We start from the raw sequence: 26933 nt of genomic DNA, 5'->3' as shown, positions 1-26933 counted from the left end.
ACCTGGCGTCCCTATTGTAGACTGCTATCCTTGCGCATGCGCACTAGCGACGGCAGGCCCTAGCGGGCCACGGCCTCTGGCGACCCTGCTTTACTGCGCGTGCGTCGGGCCAAGCCGGAAGTACGTCCAGTTCTAGTCCCTCTGGAAGTCGATTTGTTTTTGTTCAGGACTCCTGGGCGCGCGCGGTGGTGGAACGGCGGCTTCGGATTTAAGATTTCCTCGGTGCTCCCAGGGCAAGGTGTCAAAGCATAGACCTTTACCTGGCACCTCCCCTTCCCCAACACATGCAAACACTCCCTCATCCATTTACGGGATGAAATCCAAACCTCTTAGCCCCGCGTTCTTTATCTTTCACAGAATGAACCCATCGAAACTTTCAACGTCGTCTCTCTTACCCCGCTCACCCACAAACGCTGGCTAGTCCCTCTGCGAAATCCACCCTCCTCTGTTGATGTAAGACCTGAAGCTAGCGTGGCCTCTGTGAAACCCTTCCTGAAAATGCTCCATCCCCACAGCTGCTGGGCCCTACCGGGCTCTCACTAGGCTGGGACCTCCACCCACTCCCACCCCCTGGCTGACTGCTCTCATCCACCGGCTGGTATCCAGGGGTTTTCACAGGCATCCTCGGACTGCAGGCTCCCGGATGGCAACGTATTCATCCGACTCTGTATCACCAACGTCCAGCCTGAAATGACCAGCAAAGAGTGTGCTGTTTGCTGAAAGAAGGCAAATCTCTGGCCAGCTTGCCAATGAATTTATTAGTTCAGAGTAGAAAAAGCAATAGTCTATAAACGCTTTGATTCTTCACTAAAAACTGAGCCTTTTGACTGGAGAGCAGTCAGCTTGCTCTCCCCCTGACCCTCCAAACAACTCGCCCTACTACTAAGGCACTTGAGAAAAGGGGGAACAGAGCAGTCTCAGAGAGAACCTCCCTGGATCCTGGAGAAGGCCAGTGCTATCCCACCAGTTCCCTTCAACCACAGCCCAGCAAGGAAAGAGCTGGCAGAGCCCTCTGCAGGGTAGGAGGGCCAGCCCCTCAAATGCTGGTGGCTTGGCACAAAGAACGCCAGCACCACACAGGGGCTGGTAACAGGGGCATTATTTTGGCTCAAGGTGTAAGTGAACCCACGATTTGAGGCAGACACTTGGTAATAAGGCTTTGTGGCCTCAAAGGCCATAGCTCCAGCCTGTCCCTCTCTCTAGGAGAGTACTAGAAGCTGGAGGGTGGGGTTGAGGGACCCCAAAATTCCCTATAGAGACTGGAGCTGAATATCAGGATAAGGGAAGGAAGAGTTTGAGTTTTCCCAGCTCTCCCCTTTCCAGAGAAGTTAATGCTTCTGCTTAAGCACCTCCAAAAAGAGAGAGACAGCTACTGCCAATAGAAGAATAAAATGCACCCCCCTCCCCAGAAAGACATCACCCAAAGAAGTAGGGGGCAGCTGGAGAACACCCCCCCCCCCAGAATCCATAAGTGCTTGCTTTGGGAGGGCTTGCAACCCAGTGCTCTGGGCAGGGCAGGGCAGGTCCCTGCCCTTTAGGAGCTGATCTGACTCAGAAGGGCTGAGAAGTCCATGTCCGCAATGGAGGAGAAGTCTTCATCCCCTGAGAGGAGGCCGTTGGTGAGGCCAGAGGCTCCCAGGGGAGTGGGAGCTGGGTCAGGGGGCCTCTGGGACCCTGTCACCAGACGAGTTATAGCCTCAGGGTACTCCATCAGCATGGGCTCAGCTGTATGGGGGGCCATGGGTACACCCTGGTTCAGCAGCTGCTGAAACTCAGAGTTGTCGACGGATGCCAGGTCTGTGAACACGGCTGGATCTGTGCTATTGCCGAGCAGGGCCCCCAGGTCTTCATCAGCGTCAAACTGCAGCTGCAGCAGAGCCTCTGTCAGTGTCCCTTCCCCAGCCGGGTTAGTCTTGGGGGCAGGTGGGGTCACAGCCTGAGCAAGGCCTGGGGCTAGGACGGGGCCAGGGGCTGGGGCCTGGGCCAGGGCTGATGCCATGGCTGGGGCAGGGGCTGGGGCCTGGGCCAGGACTAGGGCAGGGGCCGGTGCCAAGGCCGAGGTCTGGCTTGGGATCTGCCCAGAAGGAAAGACCATGGGGGAGAACTCCTCAAAGTTGATGGTGCTGAGAGATGGTGTAAAGGGATAGGGCTGGGGAGCTGGAAAGAGAAACAGAGAGGCAGGGGTCACAGAAAGCCTCAGAGGCCCACCCCAGCCTCTGGACCCCAGCTGCTGCCAAGACTACTTAGGTCAGTCCTTCTCTGTGCGGTCACGGCCAGCACCCTAGCACCCTCCTCTTAATGCAATCTGCCCTCGCCTGTAAGGTCCAGCTCTAGCCGCAACTCCTTGGAGCGTTCCCTGTCTACCCTAGCCCACAAAACTCTCACAGCCTTTCAGAGGAAGGGACGCTGTCAGAGCTGGCGAAACCTCATCATACAGCTGAAAGACCAAGCCCTAAGTGGGCCTGGGCCCCAGCAACACCCAGTAAGCAGGGGGTCGTCATTCTTCTTTGAGCCACGTTTTGCTACTTCAGAGGTGATTTTTCTTGTTGCCCCACCTCAGTGGGGGGCTGGGGGCAGAGACTGTGCATTTTTGAAACTTCTGTATCTCAAGGTCTCCAAGGTCTCCAACGTGGGGTTTAACTGGCATAGGGGTTCTCATCCCCAAGAGGCTGCTGGTTCCGGGGCCACACCTCCAGAGCCTCTGATTCCACAGGTCTGTTAGGGGCCCAGGAATCTGCATCTTCACCGCTTCCCTGATGGCTGTGACACAGGCAACTAGGCCTCAGGCCCTGAGAAACAGGAGCCCAACAGAGAGCAGCCTTCAGACGTCTGCTGCTGAGACTGACTGCTCATCTCCCTCCCAGAATGGGTCTAAACCACGCACTGAACAGATTTGAGCCTATAGTTCTGGTGGGGCAACCTTAAGGAAATCCTTACGTGGCTTGGGGACGGAAGTTGAGCTGCGGGAAGGCACAGCGATGCGCCGGGTCGGAGGCCGGTGGTCGGTGGGTCCTGTGAGGCGAAGTCTGGGTCAGTTCATGGCGCCCAAGGTCCCCCTTCCCCCGCCTTCTCTCTAATTCTCCCACTGCCCCTCTTACCATTGAAAGGGCTCTTTTTCATGATGCTCTTAAAGGTCTCATACGTTCTTTTGCGTTTCTCCTCAATCCGGTGACGATCATCTGGGAAAGTAGTGGAGAAAAGCGGGTCTTACTCTCCCCAGTTGGACCCCCAAAGCTCTCAAAGGACCCTTGGGAGGTAGGTGACGGGACAAACTTCCCGAAGACCCTTTCTCCAAACCTTCTCAGCCAATGAGAAGAGCTGTGTGACTCTGTGACACTCAACAATTGTAAGAATGGGGACTTCCCTGGCGGCGCAGTGGTTAAGAACCCGCCTGCCAATGCAGGGGACACGGGTTTGATCCCAGGTCCGGGAAGATCCCACGTGCTGCGGAGCAACTAAGTGTGTGCCCCACAACTACTGAGCCTGCGCTCTAGAGCCTGTAAGCCACAACTACTGAACCCATGTGCCACAACTACTGAAGCCAGCGTGCTGCCTAGAGCCTGTGCTCCGCAACAAGAGAAGCCACCACAGTGAGAAGCCCGCGCACTGCAATGAAGAGTAGCCCCGGGCTTCCCTGGTGGCGCAGTGGTTGAGTCCGCCTGCTGATGCAGGGGACGCGGGTTCGTGCCCTGGTCCGGGAAGATCCCACATGCCACGGAGCGGCTGGGCCCATGAGCCATGGCCACTGAGGCTGCGCGTCTGGAGCCTGTGCTCCGCAACGGGAGAGATCACAACAGTGAGGCCTGCGTACCGCAAAAAAAAAAGAGTAGCCCCTGCTCGCTGCAACTAGAGAAAGCCCGCGCGCAGCCCAATGCCGCCAAAACAAAACAAAACAATTTTAAGAATGCCATGGCTTTGTGAGAAGACCTCTGTTACCTCAATCTGCCCTCTGAAGGCCACACAGGTACTCCCAAGTCAGGGGCACAGCTGACATCCTTGTTCCCCTCCAGCCTTGATCAGGCCTGGCACTGTGCCCTCTGCTCTCTGGGGCAGCCCAGGCATGACAGACCAGCTTAAGACTTCAACAGACTCTTAATCTTCTCTCTGATGGTTTCAGAGTTCAGTCTGAAGCTTTCAGAACTTTCTAACTACTGCTGCACTTGGATAACCCCAGAGGAATCAACGCCAACAGTCCAAAGCCAACCTCACCATCTCACCTCAGACACCTGGTTCTGGTTCTTTCTCCTTCTGTGTTCCCTCCCTACCTCTCTGCCCTGTCCCCAAACCTTGGACACATCCTCAGCATCTTCCTCTTTCTCACTCCCTACCATTCAGCCCCTAGACACATATTTACCAAGCACCTACTGCGTGTCAGCCTCCGTTTGAGCCACTGGGATATGGCCCTGAGTAAGCAGACAAGGTTCCTGCTCCCAAAGTTGACATCCTGATGACAAAGGGACGAAGACACAACCACATACAAGTGATAGGAGCTCTGAGGGAGAGGCACAGGGTGATGTAACACCACCAGAAGATCAAGGAATCTAGTTTAAAGGTGTCCAGGGAAGCACTGGTGTGAGCCCATTGCGTGAAGATCTGGGGGCCGAGCATTCCAAGCAGACGCAACAGCTAGAACACTGGTCCCGAGGGGGACTGGGCTTGCTGTGTGTTGTACGCAAAGGGCCCGTGGGGCTGAGAGTCCCCGAGGAGGCCAGCAGTAGGTGAGACCGGCTCGCTTTGCACTCCCTCTGCAAGGTTCACATGGCGCCTCCTCTCCCAGGATGACCAAAACGTCTTCCAAAATGGCCTCCCCACCCCGAGTCTCCCGTCTCAGATCCTCTGCACGCTGCTGCCAAAGCGAGCTTCCAGATCTGCTCGTGTCACTTCTCTGCTCAGAAACCTTTGGTGGCTCCCCACTGCCTTAGGATGCAACCGTGGATGAATGCCTAGAGTCCAACCTTCAAGGCCCTTCTGGGGCTTCCCTGGCAATCCAGTGGTTAAGACTCTGCACCTCCACTGCAGGGGGCAAGGGTTTGATCCCTGGTCGGGAACTAAGATCCCACATGCCACGTGGCACAGCCAAAAACAAAACAAAACAAAGAAAACCAGCCCTCCTGCCGGGGCCTGCTCACCGCCCACATCAGCTCCCCCCTCGAAGCTGTCCCCAGATGTGCTGTGCTGGGCACCCTCCTACACCCGTGCCCTTCCAGATGCTGCGCCACCTGCCTAGAAAATGCACTTCTGGGTCTTTCTCCAACTCAAATGGCAACTCCTCCAGGCAGCCGGCTCCAGCTCCCACGGTATTTTGCACACACCTCCATTTCGCACGTTACTCTGTAACTTAAGCCTCTGTTTTGCATGCGTGTCCTCCTCATGTGCCTGAGTTTCCAAAGAGCAGGGCACATGTCTCATTCATTTTTGTATTCAGATTACCTGGCACAGGCCCTGGCACCAAGTGGACACTCAGTGATTATGTGTGGAATGAACTGATGGCCGTTTTGGGGGTTGTTTTCTAGACTCTATTAGACAGTTCCCAGAGCAGGAAACACTCTCAGGCTGGATGACGGACTTTGAATAAAGGATCACTCCAGCTATTCCTATTTGATCAGATACCCGAAAGCCTTGACCAAACCATGGCTGTGTGGTAGTGATAAGAGAGATCCGGTGTGGCAACAGGACCCTGGAGCCAGATGGCTTGGGTTCAAATGAGGTCTGCGTCTGCCGACTCACTGAGTATGTGACCTCAGGCAGGTTAGATGCTCACTCCCACCTCAAAAGGTTCATTAGAGAATAAAATCAGGTAATTCGCTGATATGCCTGGAATAGGGCCATGCCCGTAATAAGAGCTCAGTAAGTCTTGGGTATCGTTACTATTAAATGAGGCAAGAAAGATAATCTGATTACTGTGTAAATCCCCGCCCGACTCCAGCTTCTGACCCTCACCTACAACTGCCACATCCAGGCCTGGCCTCACTCCCATTGGCTGGAGCCCAACAGCCCTGCTGCTACCCTCCCCAGCTGGGTACCTGTGTCTGGCAAGTACTGGAATTCCATGGGTTCGCTGAGCTCCCGATCGGAAGGCCGCCGCAGCTGCATGGAGACGCGCACGGGGGCCTGCAGGCTGGGGTCCGCATAGGGGGGCGTCCGGAACACAATGGCCACTTGCCGGTGCACATCAGCTTGTGAAAAGGAGCCTCGGGCCTCCCAGCCTGGTCCCGTGAAATACACCTCGATATCCTCTGCCAGAGATGGGGTGGCTTCGTGGGTCACCGCGCTCAGCTCACCCAGCCCGCCACCCCCTACAATTGCTGCTACTTATCTCTGGACATACATCGCCCTACTGTCCCCAAGGTGTTGGGGGAGTGTCTACACCAGTCCCCTGACACTCACCCCATGTCTGCTCAGCCCTGCCCTTCACCTCCTGATCCAAAGAGCACAGCCCTCCTCCCAGGTATGTACCTTTCTGCACCTTGTCACACAGCAGGAAGATCTCATCCCCCCCAAGGCAGCTCCCGGAGTTCCGATTCACTCGGCAGATCTTGAGCTCGGCAGTGTTGGGGGCGCCTGAGGGTGTGGGAATACGGAAGGAAGCCCTGAACCACCGGAGGTCTCCTGGGCTGACCTGCAGGAAATGCAAGGCCCCTGCCCAGCCCAGAGCCTAGGCTGTCCAGAGCTTGCTGACTGTACCTCTGCAGCCAAGGTCCGACCATTCCCACTGGCTCCTCACCCCAACCAATTCAGCAACTGTTTATCTGCTAGCACCTACTCTGTCCCCAGCTCTGTTCTAGGCCTGAAGAATACAACCACGCACAAAACCTAAACGTCTCTGCCCCCACGGAGCTCACAGTCCAATGTGAACCAAGGGGATCACAACTCCTCTTTCTCCACCTGACCCAAGCAATCTTCAAGGCCCATTCATACCCACCCTGGCAATGAACCCTTCCCGCCTGACCCCCCGGTTCATCCTGGTTTCTGGGCCTCGGGGCTCCAAAGGCCTTTTATTTTCACTCATCCTGCTGGCTACTTAATTAAAGACTGCAGTTGATCTACGTCGGCCCCATTCATCTGTGAACTTCCTGTGAGCTTTCATCATTGAATTATTACTCTCTAACATTATCTCATTTCTGGGAGTTCATTTCCTGGAGTCATTAGTACAGTTCTGGGCATACCACCCTCTTATCACGTATTGGAAATGCCTGTCTCCCATCTGACTCCCTGCCAGCCTGGAAGCTGCACCTCGAGGGCAGCTCTGGGTCTTCTTTGCCTCGTCTCTCCAGCCAGCACAGTTCTGGGCACAGAGGAGATGATGAATCCGCTGGATGACCGGACGAAGCCAGAGCAACTTCTGCAGGCCCCCGTGCCCGCCCCCACTTCCTCCTCACAGGTCCACCCCTCCTCCCTGCCTGCAGCTCCCTGGCCACTCACGGTTGTCAAAGATGGGATGAGAGAGGGCAGGCGACAGGCGTAGGGGCCTGCCTGCCGGGTCCCGCACCGTCACCTGGAAGCAGAGCCGGACAGCATTCAGGTCGTAGTCCCCACGCTGCTCTTCTACGGGAACTGCCAGAAAAAGAGATGGTCAGGCGAGCCTGGGCAGGGGATGGAGCGGGACGTGTGTGTGTGCAGGGGTGAGCTCTGGGTTGGGAGGGCTGTTTGAGGGCATGTGAAACGGTAGGAGCCCTAGAAAAGGAGGAAGAGAAGGTTCTAGACCCATCACTGACTCCACTTGTGACCCTGGATGCCACGTTCCCTATGTCCCCTCTCCGGGTCTCTTTCCCCAGTGGCAAACAGCAAGATTCCATCTGTACTGTGGGTCTTGGCCAGCGAGGGACAGATGAGGGGAAGGTGGCCTCGGGGCGACAGAGGCTGGAGGTGCTCCAGGCAGGTCCAGGCCTTTGCCGCCGCCGCCCTCACCTTGGAAGGGGTTGTTGTTGGTCTGGATGCGCTGACTGATGGCCTGCTCCAGGTCCCGCTTCTTTACACACTGGATCCCCAGGTTCTGGAAGCTGAGGCCCCCCCGGGCATCAGTCCCACTGTCTCCAGAAGAGCATGGGCCCTCCTGCCTTGCCCACTCTGCCCGTTCTCCCCCACCCACTCGCCAGGTGAGCACTTCATGCTTAAGCCCCTTGAATGGTCCCCAACCATGCCACCGTGAAAGCCACTCCCTACTCTGGCTGACAAGGCCCTGTGCCCTGGCACCTGGCCCCTGTGGCAGTCCCTGCCGGCTCCTTCGCCTCCCCCACCTCGGGCTCTTCTTCCAAACTATTACTGCTTTACTTCCATCACTGAAATGGTGACTCCCTAACAGTATCTTGTTTAGTTATTTGTATATTTATTTATGGCCTGCCTCTGTCAACTAGTATGTAAGCTTCAGGGGAGACCGGTGGTTCAGTGGTTTTCTTTCCCGCTATGAGGGATGTGACACTGAGCGACTCGCCTTTCCAGCCACAGGGGTTAGGGGTTCAGAGGTGAGCAGGGACCCATTCCTTTTCCATGGAGCTCACAAGGAGCTCCTCTCCGTTTGAGAGAGGAGACACAGACAATTTCAAGACAAAAGAATCTGCTTGCAGAGCTGGGGACAGAGCAAGGAGTGAGGAATTCTGTCCTCCCTCCAGAAAGGAGTAACACTGTAACAGCTACACAACTGCCCCACCTCTCCGCCTTCCGTCTCACCACCACCCCTGCCACCCATGACAAGCTCACCTGTGGATGCAGCGGTCCGGGCAGAGCTCAGCCTCATAGAAGCCATCCCGGCAGTCTTTCCCCACAAGCTCATGGGGGTGAGGCCGGTGAGGGGGGTCCTTGGTCACCAGGGAGATGCGGACTGTCCCTGGCCCCGTGTAACCATTGATCTGTCCAAAGTACAGAGAGAACCCTAGAGGCTCAGAAATTCCAGGCTCACCTCCCAGACACAGACTGTGTGGGCCTGAACGCAAGTCCCTCCCATACTGACTCAATGTCCCCCACCCGGGCGCTGTGCTGACCTTGATGGTAGGGTGGGTCTTGGTGGTATCCGTGCTCCTCTCGCCTGGGATACTGCCTGCTGAGCGGCCCTCACACTTGTAGCGAAAGCGCATGCCCCGCTGCTTGGGCTGCTCGATGATCTCCACATAGGGGCCGGAGGCCTGGGCCGGCTCTGTGGGGGACACGCGGGCCAGCCCCCATCAGATGGCTGACCCCATTGCCCCTGGCCCTGGGGAGCTCGTCCCAACCCACTGAGAAAGGATGGCCCACTTACCCGCGGGGAAGATGAGGGGAAAGAGGTCTGAAAGGAGAGGGAGACAAGGGTCAGCACAAGCCCACATCCTGTCCTCACCAGGGAAGGCCTGCTTCCCCACAGCGAGGAGATGGAGCCAGGCCCCTTCCCAGGGACACGGAGTCGGGGCCTGACACCTGGAACCTGCAGGGAAACTAAGGGGCAGGGGTAAAGGAGCCAGAAGCACCTGCTTCCTGAGGGAAGCCGGGGATGGGGCCTCCCTCCACCAGGGGAAACTGAGTCAGGGTCTTTTCTATTTTCATAAGTTAAACCAAGGGAGGGCACCCTCACCCCCCATCCCGAGAGGAAACTGAGTCATATACATTCCCCCCTAACGAGGAAACTAAGTCGGAACTGCCCCCCCGGACCCCGGGGGGAAACCGAGTCAACGCTCCCCCCACACCCCACACCCAGAGGGGAAACTGAGTCAGACCCCCGAACGCCCAACCCCGCCCCGCGCCACCATCCGGCCGGCCGCTCCCTGCGCAGCGCCCATCGGCGTAGGAAGGGTCGGAAGGCGACGCAGGGGCTCCCACCGCGGTCCCGGCGGCCCCAGCGCCGCCACCCCGCGGGGTCAGAGGTCGCCCTCACCGTCCATGGCCGGGGTCCCGGGGGCGGGGCCGGGGTCGCAGCTGGGCCCGCGGCGCGCGCTACAGGAGAGCCATTCGCCAGAGGCGGAAATGCGCTGCGCGCGCCCGCCGCCGCGTCACTGCCGGGAATCCGACCGCGCTTGCGCGCTGGGTCGCCGCCGCCGCCGCCCCCGCCGCCCCTCGCGAGGGTAAGGGGCGAGTGAGCGCCACGCGGAGGACCGGGAGGCCGTGCGTGGCGACGCTGTTGTGGACCGGGAGCCAGTGCGCGCTGCGCGGGGCACCGAGAGGCTGCTCGCTTGGGGCCCGCTCCCGGGGCTGGCGGGGCGGCTCGGCTCGTCCCCGAGTTCGGGCCCCGCCTGGAGGGCGGGGCCGGCGATTACTCACAATGTTTTTAGGGGATTTCGGGGCCCCCTTCCTCCGATCCGAGGAGTTTGGTGATGTCACCCCGAGCCGGGTCTGGAGCAAAGCCAGGGCTGCCGGGCTTCGACCGCCCGCCTTGCGCAGGGAAGGTCTCGGGCCTGCTTTGCCCTCAAAGGCCAGGTGGCTGAACTCCTCACGGTTTCCTAGTCGATAAAAGTGCTGCTCAGTGCTTCTCGGTGGTTGTTGCCGCAGAAGCACTTTTTAATTTCCCGTCCTCCCCAATCTGGCTGCAAGGAGGGGAAAGGGAAATGCCCGGGCCTCTCCACCTGGCAGTGCTTGGATCGTGGGCTTCGCGGATCCTGCTGCACGCTAGGGTGGCCCGAGGCTCCGCGCCGCGTCCGCTCCCACAGGCGAGCCGGGCCCAGGCTCATCTGTTTAAGATCACCCACACTGCCGGCCCTCGGGGGCAATGGGAGGGCAGGGGGCACCCAGAGGTAAATCTCTGGAGCCTCGTCTCTGCAACCTGCCGCCTCTGTTTTAGAAGGTCCGGGACCCCCAGGGGCCGCTTGAACCCTCAGGGTCACGTCCCGCCCCCTGTCTCCCCAGGGCTTCCTCCTGGGGTCCAGCCGTCTCCCAAAGCATGCCCACTAATTAAACGTCCTGTAACTCCTCGCCAGGGGTGCAGCGGTCCGGGCAGAGCTCAGCTTCCCCCAAGGCCAAGCCCAAGGCACGTTCGAGCGGGGTGAGGGTGGGCCTGGAACACCGCGCCCCCCCACCCCCCAAGGCGGCTTCCTCATCCCAGAGTGAGGATGCTCCATGGCAGGCGGCAGAGTCTTCCCCAGATGGAGGAAGACTTTTTATTTTCTCTAAGTTCGTTCTAAATTAGGGAATCATGTGGGAATTGGAAAAGATTGGAAATTCTGACTTTCTTTCCCAGGCTCTAAAAAAACAGGAAGAGAAAAGTGAAAACAGTTACCACCCCTCCCACTCATTTCAGTTTCTTATGTGGCTGCCCGGATTAGAAAAGTCACCTTACTTTTTATGAGGAGGCAGACGTCAGGACGACAGAATGGATTAATTATAATCCTTTTAAAATTATTTATTTATTTATTTATTTTTGGCTGCGCTGGGTCTTCCGTTCCTGCGCGGGCTTTCTCTAGTTGCGGCTAGCAGGGGCTACTCTTTGTTGCGGTGCTCAGGCTTCTCATTGCAGTGGCTTCTCTTGTTGCAGAGCACAGGCTCTAGGTGCGAGGCTTCAGTAGTTGCAGCACTTGGGCTCAGTAGCTGTGGCTCTTGGGCTCTAGAGCGCAGGCTCAGTAGTTGTGGCACACGGGCTTAGTTGTTCCAGGGCATGTGGGATCTTCCCGGACGAGGGCTCGAACCCTTGTCACCTGCATTAGCAGGTGGATTCTTAACCACTGTGCCACCAGGGAAACCTATAACCTTTGATTAATGATCATTGATCAATGATCATTGATCCTGGCATGATCCTCTTTTAAAAATTTATACATGTATAACTTTTAACTTTTAAATTAATATGTTGAATTCCAGTGTACCCACTGCAAAACTCAAGAGGCTGGATAGAGCACCAACAGGACTTAACATCTACCCACGTGTCCTCACCTGTTCATCCCCTCCTTATCCCTGTGTCTAGCATGCCATCATCCAGAATTCTGTATTTGTTATTCCTTTGATTTTTCTAAAGAAAAAAAAAATTTAAGAAAAAAATTGTACTCACGTATACATGCCTACACAATGTCATGTTTGGTTTTGCTTAGTTTTGAACTTCCATGAAGAGAGTATCATGTTATTTGTTGTCCTTTGTTATTTGCATATTTCACTCAACACCTTACTAATATTTGTCTGTTTCATAGTTTATTCAGTTTTTTACTGCTGTATACTATTCTGTAAATGTACCACAGTTTTTTATTTATTCATTCTGAGGATGGCCATTTGGGTTTCCAGTTTGTTGCTATTATAAACAGTGTTGTTAAGAACATTCCTGTGAATGTCTCCTGTTACACATGTATCCAGAATTTTCTTGGATATATACCTAAAAATGATTTTTTTAGAGTATAGAATTTCTCTTTATCAGTTTTCAGAATAATGCCTTGGTTCTTTAACATCCTCTAAAATTGATTAGTAAGCATTTAAAAATATCTTAATGAATGCATGGATTTAAGCATATTTGATGTGCTTTAATCTATTACAATTTTTATTGAACTTCAAATTGTTCCATCTTTGGCCAGAATACATAAATAATTCCTAAAATTCAACAATCAGAAAAACCAAACAACCCAATTTAAAAAATGAGCAATGGGACTTCCCTGGTGATGCAGTGGTTAAGAATCCGCCTGCCAATGCAGGGGACACAGGCTTGAGCCCTGGTCCGGGAAGATCCCACATGCCGAGGAGCAACTAAGCCTGTGCATTACTGAGTCTGTCTGCACTCTAGAGCCAGCAAGCCACAACTACTGAAGCCCGCACGCCTAGAGCCCCTGGTCCGCAACAAGAGAAGCCACTGCAATGAGAAGCCCGCCCACCACAACGAAGAGTGGCCCCTGCCCGCCGCAACTAGAGAAAACCCCAGTGCAGCAACGAACACCCAATGCAGCCAAAATAAATAAATTTATAAAAAATAAAAAATGAACAATGGACTTGAATGGACATTTCTTCAAAGAAGATGTAAAATGGCGAATAAGCACATGAAAAGATGCTCAACATAATAGCTATCTGGGAAATGCAAAGAAAAGTCACACTGAAATCCTACTTCATACTCATTAGGATGGCTATTATCAGAAAAACAAAACAACAAGTGTTGGCGACGATGTGGAGAAAGTGGTTTCTTTGTACATCACTGATGGGAATGAAAAATGGTGCAGCTGCTGTGGAAAAGAGTAATCCTCAAGAAATTAAACAGAATTACCATATGATCCAGCAATTCCACCTCTGGGTATATATACAAAACAATTGAAAAGAGGAACTCAATGTTCATAGCAGCATTATTCACAATAGCCAAAAGGTAGAAGCAACCCAGATGTACTTGAACAGAGAAACAAAATGTGGTATATACATACAGTGGCATATCATTCAGCCTTAAAAAAGAATGAACAGCAGAAACTAACACAACATTGTTAGTGAATATACTTAGTGCCACTGAACTGTACACTTAATCATGGTTAAAATGATAAATTTTGGGCCTTCCCAGGTGGCGCAGTGGTTGAGAGTCAGCCTGCCGATGCAGGGGACATGGGTTTGTGCCCCAGTCCGGGAGGATCCCACATGCCGCAGAGCAGCTGGGCCCGTGAGCCATGGCCGCTGAGCCTGCGCCTCCGGAGCCTGTGCTCCTCAACAGGAGAGGCCACAACAGTGAGAGGCCCGCGTACCGCAAAAAAAAAAAAAAAAGGTAAATTTTATATTACGTATATTTTACTACAATAAAAACAAATCTCTCAGTGATACCAGACAATTACTCATTTGGTCTGTCTCATACTATACACAAAACACTCAGAATAATGATACCAACTCTACCACCAATAATGTGATTAAATACAGAGTATATTTTTACAGTTCTTGTCCTTAGGTTACATTCAGTTTTGTTTTTGTTTTGTTTGTTTTGGTACATATCTATTACCAAGTTAAGGACGCTCCTTTCTAGTTCTAGTTTACTGCATTTATGATAAATGGGTGTTGATTTTTTTTTTTTTTTTGGCTGCACCGTGAGGCTTGCGAGATCTTATTTCCACTACCAGGGATTGAAACTGGCCCCAGCAGTGAAAGAGCTGAGTCCCAACCACTGGCCTGCCAGGGAATTCCCTGGGTGTTGATTTTTTATCAAATACTTTTCCTGTATTTATGGAGAAGATTCTTCTTTATCTGTTAATGCCAAGTATGACATAGATTTCCTAATAGTAAACCGTCCTGTATTCTTGGGATAAACCTAACTTGGTCACAGTGTGTTACATTGTAGAATTTGATTCACTGATATTTTAGGAGGAAATTTTACAACTGTATTTGTAAATAAAATGGCTGTAGTTTTCCTTTTCTTCCCCATCCCCCTGGCCTTGCCTAATTTTGGTATGAAAGTTGTACCAGCCTCATAGAATGACTTGAGGAAAAATCCCCCCTTTTCTATTCCCCAGAAGAGTCTATGTAAATTTGGAATGATATATTACTTGCAAGATTGGTAAAACTCACCAGTAAAATTGACTGTGGCTGTTGATTTCTCTGCAAAAGATTTTATTTATTTATTTTAACCTTTCATTATGAACATTTTCAGACACACTCAATATTAGAGAGAATGGTGTAATTAACCCCCATATAGCCATCCTTCAGCTTACATAAGTTATCAGCTTTGCTATTTTTGTTTCATCTCTCTCCCATTTTTTGGGGGGTGGGAGAGTATTTTAAAACAATCATTATATTGACTCATAAATACAGAATTACGTATATCTCCATATAAGGATTTCTTTAAAAAATAACTTCTTTGTGGGAAAATTTTAAACTACTATTTCAGTTTCTTTAATATATTGGAATATTTCGTATTTATAGGACTATTCCACTTTTCCGGAGTTAATTTTGAAAAGTTGTGTTTTTCTTGGAATTTATTTTACCTAAGTTTTCAAACCTATTGGCATGAGGTTGATGACAGTTTTCTTATCTTTTTCATATGTGCTGTAACTATAGTTATGTGTCCCTTTTCATTCATTATGCTATTTATTTGTACTTTCTATTTCTCTGTAGAAGTCTTACCAGAGGTTTTTCGAGAATCTTTTCATATGCTTATTTGCTATCCATATATCTTATCTAGTGAAGCATTATTCAGATGTTTGCCTTTTTTAAAAAATTGGGTTATACGTGGTTTTCTATAGTCTAAATACAAGTCCTTTGTTGAGTGTATGCTTTGCAAATATTTTCTCCCAGTCTGTGTCTTGCCTTTTCATTTTCAAAGTAGTATTAGTTGCAGAATAAAACATTTTCATTTTGCTGAAGCCCATTTTTTTTCTTTTGTACTTCTTACCTTTTGTGTCATGTTTAAGAAATCTGAGCCCATCTAGAGATGAATGGATAAAGATGTGACATATAATGGAATATTACTCAGCCATAAAAAGGAATGAAATCTTACTATTTGCAACAACATTGATGGACCTGGAGGGTATTATGCTTAGCGAAATAGGTCAGACAAAGACAAATACTGTATGTTTTCACTTATATGTAGAATCTAAAAAATAGAACAAATGAATAAATATGACAAAACAGACACAGATTTACAGATACAGAGAACAAACCCAGTGGCTACTAGAGGGGAGAGTGGTGGGAAGAGGGTCAAAATAAGTGAAGGGGATTAGGAAGTACAAACTGGCAGTTATAAAATAAATAAGACACAAGGCTGTAATGTACAGCGCAGAAAATAGTCAACATTTTATAATAACTTTGTATAATGTGTATTCTATAAAAATATCAAATCACTATGTTGTACACCTGAAACTAATATAATATTGTATGCAAATACACTTCAATAAATTTTTTTTAAAAAGAAAGAAATCTTTGTCAAACCCAAGGCCACTGTGATTTTCTCCATTTTTTTTTTCTAGAAGCTTTACAGTTTTGGCTCTTACATTTAGGTCTATCTATTTCTTTTTCTTTTTTATTTTTTGGCTGCCCTGCGCAGCATGTGGCATCTTAGTTCCACGAAGAGGGATGGAACCCATGCCCCCTGTTTTGGAAGTGCAGAGTCTTAACCAATGGACCGCCAGGAAAGTCCCATTTTTTTTTTTTAAATAATCCATTTCGAGTTAACTTTTGTAGATAGTATGAAGTATGGGAATGCTTCTTTCTTTTTCTTTTTTCCCTGTTTTTCATACAGTTATTGAATTGTTTCAACACCACTTGTTGAAAAAATTATCCTTTCTCCATTGAATTACTTTGACACCTTGTGAAAACCAACTGACCATATATACATGGGTATACTTCTGGACTCTTTATTCTGTTGCATGTATCTATATGTTTATCTTTACGCCAATACCACAAAGTCTCAATTACTGTAGCATTAAAATATATCTTGAAATCAGGTACTGTAATCCTTCAACTTTCCTCTTCTTTTTTTTTCAATCCTTTCCATTTTCTTATAAATGTTAAGATACAGCTTGTTAGTTTCTACAATTGGGGGAGCATTGACATCTTAATATCAAGTCTCTCCATCCATGATCTCAGGTATATCTCTACCCTTATTTAGGTTTTCTTTAATTTATTTATGCATTTTGTTTTGTAGTTTTCAGTGTATAGGTCTTGCACATCTTTTGTCAAATTTATCCCTAAGTATTCAATATGTTATGGTATTTTAAATGTTTTTAAATTTATGATTGTTGCTAGTATATAGAAATATAATTTATTGTTGAATATTGCAACCTTGCCAAACTCCCATTTTAGTTTTTGTAGCTTTTTTTTTTTTTTTGAGTAGAGGGTAAATTTCTTAGGATTTTCTACATAGATGATCATGTTGTTTATAATAAAGGCAGCTTTGCTTTTTGCTTTCCAATTCAGATAGCTGGATACCTTTTAATTTCTTTTCTTTTTTCTTTTTTTTTTTACTTTATTGTACTGGCTGGAACTTCCAGTACGAGTTTGATTTAAAGTGGTAGCAATGGACATCCTCGCCTTTTTTCCAGATCTTGGGAGGAAAGCATTCTTTTTCACTATTAGTATCATGTTTGCTGCAGGTTTTTCCTCTAGATGCCTTTAATCAGGTTGAAGAAGTTCCTTTCTATTCCTACTTTTCTGAGAGTTTTTATCACGCTGATCAAATTTTTAAAAATTTATTTTATTTATTTTTGGCTGCGTTGGGTCTTTGTTGCTGTGCGCAGGCTTTCTCTAGTTGCAGCAAGCGGGGGCTACTCCATTGTGGTGCACGGGCTTCACATTGCGGTGGCTTCTCTTGTTGCAGAGCACAGGCTCTAGGTGCACAGACTTCAGTAGTTGCGGCACGTGGGCTCAGTAGTGGCACACGGGCTTAGTTGCTCCATGGCATGTGGGATCTTCCCGGACCAGGGCTCAAACCCGTGTCCCCTGCATTGGCAGGCAGATTCTTAACCACTGTGCCACCAGGGAAGCCCAGGGGTTCTTTATATATTCCGGATATAAGTAGTTTTTCAGGTATTTGTCTTGCAAGTATTTTTTCCTTGTGGTTTATCTAATCATTTTATTAATAAGTCACAGAAAGAACATATGGAAAGCATGGGGGAGAGGTAATATATTAAGAGATAATGGGGGCTTCCCTGGTGACGGAAGTAACAAAATCCACACTGGCAGGAGTAACAAAGTCTGATTATAATGAGGAGGTAGGATTCTGTTTCACAAGGAGGACAGCGGAAATATATCTGGAAATCAAGAGATTCACTGACAATGCCTATTGATAAGTATGTATGGGCAATTGCAGCAGCCACAGGATGACAAGGCTGAGGACTGGGTTAACCCACTGGGCTAACAACCAGGTTCATGGATTGGATGATTCAATATTGTTAAGACATCGGTTCTCCCCAAATTTCTCTACAGATTCAGTGCATTCTCAATTAAAATACTGGCAGAATCTACAAAAGATTCTACAAGTTGATTCTATAATGTATATGGAAATGCAAAGGACCTATAATAGACAAAACATCTTTGAAAAACAAAGTTGGAGGAATTACATTACTTGATTTCAAATTTTATTTTAAAGCTAAATATTGGAATTTGATTAAAGAAGGTTTTTTTGTTTTTTTGTTTTGTTTTTGTTTTTGGACTTCCCTGGTAGCACAGTGGTTAAGAATCTGCCTGCCAAGGCAGGGGACACGGGCTCAGTCCCTGGTCCGGGAAGATCCTACATGTTGCAGAGTAACTAAGCCCGTGCGTCACAACTACTGAGCCTGCACTCTAGAACCTGCGTGTCACAACTACTGAGCCCGCATGCCACAACTACTGAAGCTCACGGACCTACAGCCTGCATTCCGCAACAAGAGAAGCCACCGCCATAAGAAGCCCACGCACTGCAATGAAGAGTAGCCCCCGCTCGCAGCAACTAGAGAAAACCCGGGCACAACAATGAAGACCCAATGCAGCCAAAAATAAAACAAATAAGTAAATAAATTTTTTTAAAAATAGAAGGGTTTTTTTTGAAGGACTTCCTTGATGGTCCAGTGGTTGAGACTCTGAGCTTCCACTGCAGGGGGTGTGGGTTCGATCCCTGGTAGGTGAACTAAGATCCTGCATGCTGCGTGGTTCAGCCAAAAAAAAAAAGAAGAAGGGTTTTTTGAAGTAAAAAAAAAAAAAAAATGCTGCAGTAACCAAGAAAGTGGGATATTAGTATAAAAATATAGATAATGATATAAAGATATAGGTAAATGAAGCTAATTAGAGAGACCAGGAAGGGACCTACATATACATGGTCAATTGATTTTTGATGAGGGTACCAAGAAAATTCAATGTGGAAAGGTGAATCTTTTCAAAAAATGGTGCTGGAACAATAGGGAGGGAGAAACAAAACTGAATCCTTACCTCACACCATATACCATAAGTGGTTTCTTGTTTCTGCTGATATTCACTCACAGTAGTTTACTTTCATGTGTTTGGTGGTGGTTGTGAGATCAAACAATCCTGTAGGCTTACTTGGAAAAGCTTCCCTCCATGGAGGGTTTGTTTCTGCTTCTGCTGTTAGTTCAGTGGGGGCGGGAGCCATAGGAGCATTAAGTTCATTTTAGGACTAATTCAGCCTCTCTTGTGGGTTTAGCTCCAAGTGGGAGTCTCCAAATCAGTGTTTTAACCTTGTTCTTGTTCTGAGAATTTTTAGATGTTGGTTTAATGTTAATTATGTTTGCTAAATATTTTAAAACTACAACTTTATTGTCATTGTTGATAAAATTTCTGTTTCTACAGATGATTCACTTGGTATTAACATAGATTTTAATAAAAACCATTTAAATATTATCTACAAAACAATCTAAATATTTCTTTTGTTAGATCTGGTTGTTCTATCAGAGAATAAAACTAGTGCCTGAAACTCCCTGCTTAGGTAAAGCACTTAGAACCAAGTTATCTGTCAGTTCTCTGACATGTATGAGAAATCTCTGCACGAGTTATGGACTTAGTATCTGTTTCTATAACTCTCCTAAAATGACACCTTCCTTACCTCTGAATATCGTCCTTCCAGTGATAACTTTAGTGTATGAATCAAAATTCTATCAAACTAGAAAAGTGCACTCAGATATTTAATGAAGGCACTGTCAGACACTTTTCTGGCCAACCACCAGTTGATTTACTTTACATGTGCTCTGTCCTAGTTCACTGGGCCCTGGGCACCAGCTCCCCCTCACTTCACCCGGCCATCTCCGGCACAGTAACAATAGCTAACGTTTGCTGAGCATTGGCTGTGTGCCAGATGTTGAGCTAAATGCTGTATATGGCTGATCCTTTGAATCTAATGCGTATAGCCAGCCTTTGAGGTGAGTGTTTTATCACTAGGATCTCCATATTACAGATTTGGTAATAGGTTCAGAGACATTGGGTAACCTGCCCAAGGTCACACAGCTTAATGGAGGGGCCAGGATTTAAATCCAATTCTGTCTGACTCAAGAGCTGACATCTTGTTGCAGGAACCTACCGCAACGTGACTCGGGAGCCAAGTCCTAGATGCAGTGGCTGGAAAGACCCACAGGGACCCTTCAGTTCTGCCTTGAAGCAAGTCATCTTCCCTTCAGGCCCACCTCTGGCCTCAACGTGGTCACTTCAGGCAACGGTATGCTCACAGCAGCTCTGTTTTTTCAAGGTCCTTTGTGATGTAGGGTCAAAATCTGTCTGCCTTTGGTTTCCATGAGATGGTCAGCCATCTGCCCATAGAGCCTTACAGAAGACACTAGCCTGCTCCCCACCCTAGGAAATCCCCTCAGACCCAATCCCCTTGACCCAAGCAAGGTATTTACTGTGGACCCACAATGTGCCTGGGACAGAACAGTGAGAAAGACAAAGTTCTAGCCCTGGTGGAATTGACATTTTAAAGGGAGAAATAAAAAGTTCCATTTTGACAGTGACACACTCACCCACCCACCCCTTCTAGCCTTTCTGGATCATTGCAGATTTCCAGATTCGAGACCCTTTGGAAATGTGGTCCTTGGTGAGGTAACCACACAAGGGACAGGGCCATGGGGCTGGCTGTGCTGATCCGGCATGAGATGCCCTGACTTGGGGCTTGGAGTGGCCATAGGTCCAGGGCAATCCCAGAGCTTCACTCTGTTCAAATCTTGGCAAAGGAGGAAAGAAAATCCTGCTGCTTCACTGCCATTCACCAAACAAGCAGGCAGCAAGACAGGCTCGATCCACTGCCCTCCCTACCCTCCCCAAACTCCGAGTTCCCCTTTCCCACCCCTGCCAATGTGTCCTGCACCTGCCCCGCCTTCCCTAGCTAGAGCCCACACGCACTTGTGACTAAACTCATGTTCTGCTCTTCTCCAGCCCAAAGTGTGCTTGCCTGTTCTCACTGCACTGGCTCCCCCCGTCCCCACCCCCAACTTCTCAGTTCCTCCCCCACATTCTGGCCTCTTCTACTTCCAAAATCTCTCTCCAGTCCAGCCATGACCCAAAACCAAGTGTTAGTGCCATTCCCTCGGACTGCACCCTTCCTCCTTATAGCTATTTGGAATAGGTGAGCACTTAAGAGAGCATCACAGGTCAAACACACACACACACACACACACACACACACACACTTCCTTCTATCCGGTGACACTCCCTCTCTAGTCACAGACTCAGGACACAGTGGAACAGAAGGAGCCACGGTGCTGGTTTCCGGGTCATAAACAATAGATGTGGAAGAACAAATGCTCTGCTATTGAGCCCATCAACTTACCACCCTCCCCAAGGGAGATAATGAAAGGAGAGGAGAAGAGAGGAATAGCAGAGGCTTCAGAAAGGAGCGGAAAAGTTGGGGTGTCCCCAGGAAGAGCCTGTGTCCCAGTCCCCACTGGCCTGCACCCTGGCTGAGGTGTAGAAACGAAAAGAGAACCCTGAGAGATTGAGTTGCTCACAGCCCTGACGCCTGTGCTGTGCTTCTGGGATGGAACCAGGGTCAAGGGTGTTCTCAAGGCTGATGGCCAATGGGAGGCCAAGAGTCAGTCTGAGGGGCTTCAAAGAGTCTCTGGGCATCATGAGGGATTGGGGCACGAGAGATGGGTTCCCCTGGCCACCAAGAGTTGTGTGATCTTGGCATCAAGAGCTGGTCCAACTGGACCAGATGGAGTGATCCTGCTCTCAGGGTAGCGGAGGCCAAGATGCAATTGAAGGGAACAACTGGGGTTTACATAGGTGCCAGCAGGGACTGGATGGCTCTCCCTCAGTAATATTATCTCGCCTTTGTGGAGTGCTCATAACATGACCCTTCATGTGAATGAATCTCATTTAAATCTCTCAAAACAACCCCGTGAGATACTATGATTCCCATTTTACAGATGAGTGAATTGAGGTACAGAGAAGAGAAGATACCCATTCGAAGACACAGTACAGAAGTGGCAGGGCAGGTATTTTCACTTGTTTTTTTTAAGTCAATTTTATTAAGATATATTTGCCTACAATAAATGCATATGTTTTGAGTGTACAGTTCAACGAGTTTTGTTTCTTGGGTTTTTTGTTTTTTGTTTTTTTTTTGGCTGTGCTGCAGGGCTTGAGGGATCTTAGTTCCCTGACCAGGGATCGAACCCAGGCCCTGAGCAGTGAAAGCGCAGAGTCCTACTTTAGATGAATGTAGGCTGGTTCTTCAAATGTGTGGTATGGTGGAGGGCATCCATTTAGTCACTCTAGATTTGTGGTAGAAGGTCTACTGATAATACTTCTCATTTGGATGTGAATGCTTCTCAGATAATGAAGATTATCAATACGACTGCTGTTAATGAGATGAATGAACCTATTGATGAAATAGTATTTCATGTTGTGTAGGCGTCTGGAGAGTCGGAGTATCGTCGAGACATGCCAGATAAGCCTAGGAAATGTTGTGGGAAGAAGGTTAGGTTGACACCCACGAATATAATCACAGTGAATTTTTGCTCATGTTGAGTTGAGTGTATATCCTGAGAATAGTGGAAATCAGTGTACAAACCCCCCTCTAATAGCGAAAACAGCTCCCACTGAGAGCATGTAGTGAAAGTGTACGACTACATAGTAGGTATCATGAAGGACAATGTCTAATGACGAATTGGCTAGGACAATACCTGTCAGTCCACCGACTGTGAAAAGGAAGATGAAACCTAAGGCTCACATCAGGGCTGGGGATCATTTAATATTGCCTCTGTGAAGTGTTGTCAGTCAGCTAAATACTTTTACTCCTGTAGGGATAGCAGTAATTATAGTGGCTGATGTAAAGTATGCTTGCGGGTCAACGTCCATACCTACTGTGAATATATGGTGAGCTCATACGATAAAACCTAAGAACCCGATTGATACCATAGCTCATACCATACCTATATATCCGAAAGGTTCTTTTTTTCCTGAGTAGTAAGTTACAATGTGTGAAATTATCCCAAACCCAGGTAGGATTCAAATGTATGCTTCGGGATGTCCAAAGAATCAAAATAAGTGTTGATATAGGACTGGGTCTCCTCCTCCTGCCGGATCAAAGAAAGTTGTATTCAAGTTTCGGTCGGTTAACAGTATGGTAATCCTGGAGGCTAGGACAGGTAAGGACAATAGAAGTAATAGTGCTGTGACTAGGACTGATCATATGAAGAGTGGTGTTTGGTATTGGGTTATGGCGGGTGGTTTTATGTTGATAATAGTAGTAATAAAATTAATGGCCTGGGCTTCTCTGGTGGCGCAAGCGGTTGAGAGTCTGCCCGCCTGCCGATGCAGGGGACGCGGGTTCGTGTCCCGGTCCGGGAGGATCCCACGTGCCGCGAAGCGGCTGGGCCCGTGAGCCATGGCCGCTGGGTCTGCGCGTCCGGAGCCTGTGCTCCGCAACGGGAGAGGCCACAGCAGTGAGAGGCCCGCGTACCACAAAACAATAAAAAAATAAAAATTAAATTAAATTAAATTAAATTAAATTAATGGCCCCGAGAATTGAGGATACGCCAGCTAGGTGCAGAGAGAAGATGGTGAGGTCAACTGAAGCGCCTGCATGTGCTAGGTTTCCGGCTAAGGGAGGGTACACAGTTCAGCCTGCCTGCGCCGGCTTCAACTATTGATGATGCTAGTAGTAATAGGAACGAAGGAGGGAGCAATCAGAAACTTATGTTGTTTATACGGGGGAAAGCTATATCGGGTGCCCCAATTATTAAGGGCACTAGTCAGTTTCCAAATCCGCCAATTGTAATGGGTGTGACTATAAAGAAAATTATTACAAACGCGTGGGCTGTTACTAGTACGTTGTAGATTTGGTCGTCTCCGAGCAGTGTGCCGGGTTGGCCCAGTTCAGCGCGAATTAATAAGCTTAGGTCAGTGCCCACCATTCCTGCTCAGGGGCCAAATAGTAGGTATAAGGTGCCAATGTCTTTGTGGTTGGTTGAAAATAATCAGCGATTTATGAACGTAGGTAAAATGACCGAGCAGGCATTAGACTGTAAATCTAAAGACAGAGGTGGAACCCTCTTTTTGCCAAGTCCCCTGGTGAATGATCATTTTGAATTGCAAATTCAGGGAAGCAGCTTCAACCCTGCCAGGACTTCTCCTGCCTTTTTTTTTTTTTTTTTAAAAGGTAATCAAAATTTTTATTGATTAACTTTTCTTCTTACCTGAAAGATTAACACATGCATGTGATGAAAATTTTAAGTAGTACCAGAAGAGTCACAGTGAAAAGAAATCTTCTTCCCACGTATGATCCCCAGGGTGCTAGTTTATCTCTCCAAAGGCAACTGTGCCATATTCTAGGGTATTAACCTCAAATTAACCTATGGATACACACATAGATGTATCTTCTATATTGCACATCTTTTACACAAATAGATACCTGCTATACATGCTGTAGTGCATTTTGCTTAAAATGTGATTTTTTTTAAACATCTTTATTGGGGTATAATTGCTTTACAATGGTGGGTTAGTTTCTGCTTTATAACAAAGTGAATCAGTTATACATATACATATGTTCCCATATCTCTTCCCTCTTGCGTCTCCCTCCCTCCCACCCTCCCTATCCCACCCCTCCAGGCGGTCACAAAGCACCGAGCCGATATCCCTGTGCCATGTGGCTGCTTCCCACTAGCTACCTACCTTACGTTTGGTAGTGTATATATGTCCATGCCTCTCTCGCGCCCTGTCACAGCTCACCCTTCCCCCTCCCCATATCCTCAAGTCCGTTCTCCAGTAGGTCTGTGTCTTTATTCCTGTCTTACCCCTAGGTTCTTCATGACATTTTTTTTCCTTAAATTCCATTTATATGTGTTAGCATACGGTATTTGTCTTTTTCTCCCGCCTTTTTTGTCTCGTGGCAGGAGAAGTAGATTGAAGCCAGTTGATTAGGGTATTTAGCTGTTAACTAAAAATTCGTGGGAAGTGTATCCCTCCAATCTAGTGAGGATTTAGCTTAATTAAAGTGTTTGATTTGCATTCAATTGATGTAAGATATAGTCTTGCAGTCCTTATTGGGCAGGAATTAAGTAAATTGTACTTGCTTAGGGCTTTGAAGGTCCTTGGTGTGGTCTAACCTAAATTCCTATTCTAGGATTGACAGTATTGCTGTGAGAGGTAGAAGTATTGTGGATATTACGACTATAGTTGGTAGAAGGGTTATGTGTTTCGTGGAGACAAATTGTCATTTTATGTTGTTTGTAGAGGGGAATAAAGTTAGTGCTATGGAGTAAGTGACCCGTATGTAGAAATACAGGTTGAGTAGTGCTGTGATGGCCATGAGTGTGGGTAGAATAATGGTATTATTTTTTGTTATTTCTTGAATAATCATTCATTTAAGCATGAATCCTGATAGCGGTGGGAGCCCTCCTACTGAGAGTAGAGTGAGTATGATGAGCGTTGTGGTAATAGGTGTTTTGTTTCATGTCTGTGATAGTGATAGTGTGGCGGTAGTTGAGTTTTGAGTAAATAGCTTGAGTGAATGAATATAGTGAGGATTGTTATGATGTAGATCAGCAGGTTTAGGATGGTTACGGTTGGGTTGTACAGTAAGATGGCCATTATTCGCCCCCCGTGCGCGATTGACGAGTAGGCCATGATTTTTCAGAGTCGTGTTTGGTTTAATCCACCTCAACCTCCGACTAGGATAGAGAGTGTGGATATGGTTACTATTAGGTATAGATTAACTGATGGTGAGATTTGATAAAGGATTGACAGGGGTGCAAGTTTTTGTCATGATAGTAGGATTAGACCTGCGGTTAAGGGGATGCCTTGTGTTACTTCGGACACTCAAAAGTGGAAGGGGGATAGTCCTAGTTTAATAGCTAGTGCTATTGTTGTTGTTATGGATGCTGTTGGGTTGAATAGCTTTGTGATGGTTCACTGGCCAGAGTGCAGTAGATGAATGATGACTGCTATTATAAGTAATATGGATGCGGTGGCCTGTGTTAGAAACTGTTTAGTGGAGGCTTCTATAGCTCGCGGATTAAAGTTTTTTATTATGATGGGGATGATAGCTATTATGTTTATTTCGAACCCAATTCAGGCTAGCAATCAGTGAGAGCTAGTAATTACGATTGTAGTCCCTAAAATGACGGTTGTTAAGATAATAATAAAGATAACGGGGTTTATTAGTACGGGAAGGATATAAACCAACATTTTCGGGGTATGGGCCCCATAGGTTGTTTAGCTGAACTTACTGTAGATGGTAGTGTAATGTGGTAACACGAAGAACTTTGAATTCTTAAGGGTAGGTTCAATTCCTATGATTCTAGAAATAAGAGGGCTTAAACCTCTATTATTTACTCTATCAAAGTAACTCTTTTATCAGACATATTTCTTATGTTTGTGGAGGGATACTTGCTGTTATGATGGGTAGTGAGACATGTCATATACACAAGGCTAGTGTCAGAGGTAGGAAGTATTTTCAGAGTAAGTGTATTAGTTGATCGTATCGGAATCGAGGGTAGGATGCTCGAATCCGTAGGAAAGATGTTGTTAGTAATAGTGTTTTAACAATGACATTTGCTGTATAGAGTTCTGGTGTGTAGGGGTTGTGGAATGCTCCCAGGAATAGAATAGTTGTGAATATATTTATTATAATGATGTTGGCGTATTCCGCTAAGAAGAAGATGGCGAAAGGGCCTGCTGAGTGTTCTACATTGAAGCTGGATACGAGTTCTGATCTGATTCTCCTTCTGTTAAATCAGATGGGGCTCGGTTGGTTTCTGCTAGGGTAGAGATGAATCATATCATAGCTAACGGTCATGATGGGCAGAATAGCCATAGTTGTTCTTGTGTTGTAGTTAGTGTTGATAGGGTAAAGGATCCATTTATTACGAGTACTCATAGGAGGGTGATTGCTAGTGTTACCTCATGTGAAATTGTTTGTGCTCCTGCTCATAGAGCTCCAATTAATGCGTATTTTGAGTTGGAGGCCCAGCTGGATCATAGAATGGAATATACGGCTGGGCTTGATATTGCTAGTATGAATACTACTCCTAAGTTTATGTTGATGAGGGGGTATGGTACGGGCGGAGAAATTCACACTGTGAGGGCTAGGGTCAGGGCTAGGATAGGTGCAATGATGAATATAGTGGTGGAGGACGTGGCTGGTCGCAGGGGTTCCTTAGTGAACAGCTTGGCTGCGTCGGCAAAGG

General features: G+C 48.0%; 1 protein-coding gene across 3 annotated transcripts; it reads right to left on the bottom strand.

The window, feature by feature from the left end:
- Nucleotides 1–739: 739 nt before the first annotated feature.
- Nucleotides 740–10157, bottom strand: RELA (RELA proto-oncogene, NF-kB subunit). Of its 3 annotated transcripts, none has more exons than XM_030833608.3 (11): nt 9842–10156; nt 9233–9259; nt 8979–9130; nt 8698–8846; nt 7909–8000; nt 7423–7554; nt 6457–6561; nt 6024–6236; nt 3099–3179; nt 2938–3012; nt 740–2157 (listed from the first exon to the last, which is right to left on the bottom strand). In XM_030833608.3, exons 1-11 carry the CDS (start codon nt 9846–9848, stop codon nt 1535–1537), a joined length of 1656 nt encoding a protein of 551 aa, XP_030689468.1. In that variant the 5' UTR covers nt 9849–10156; the 3' UTR covers nt 740–1534. The 3 variants fall into 3 exon arrangements, with proteins under 3 accessions (XP_030689468.1, XP_060158906.1, XP_030689467.1); XM_060302923.2 differs by lacking the exon at nt 9842–10156 and adding an exon at nt 9714–9801; XM_030833607.3 differs by having other exon boundaries at nt 8698–9130; nt 9842–10157.
- Between the last annotated feature and the right edge of the window lie 16776 nt (nt 10158–26933).

The sequence above is a fragment of the Globicephala melas genome, chromosome 8 (genome assembly GCF_963455315.2).
Source record: "Globicephala melas chromosome 8, mGloMel1.2, whole genome shotgun sequence".
NCBI lineage: Eukaryota > Metazoa > Chordata > Mammalia > Artiodactyla > Delphinidae > Globicephala > Globicephala melas.
The sequence above is the reverse complement of the archived record's forward strand: the minus strand, read 5'-3'. Positions and strand labels throughout refer to the sequence as shown.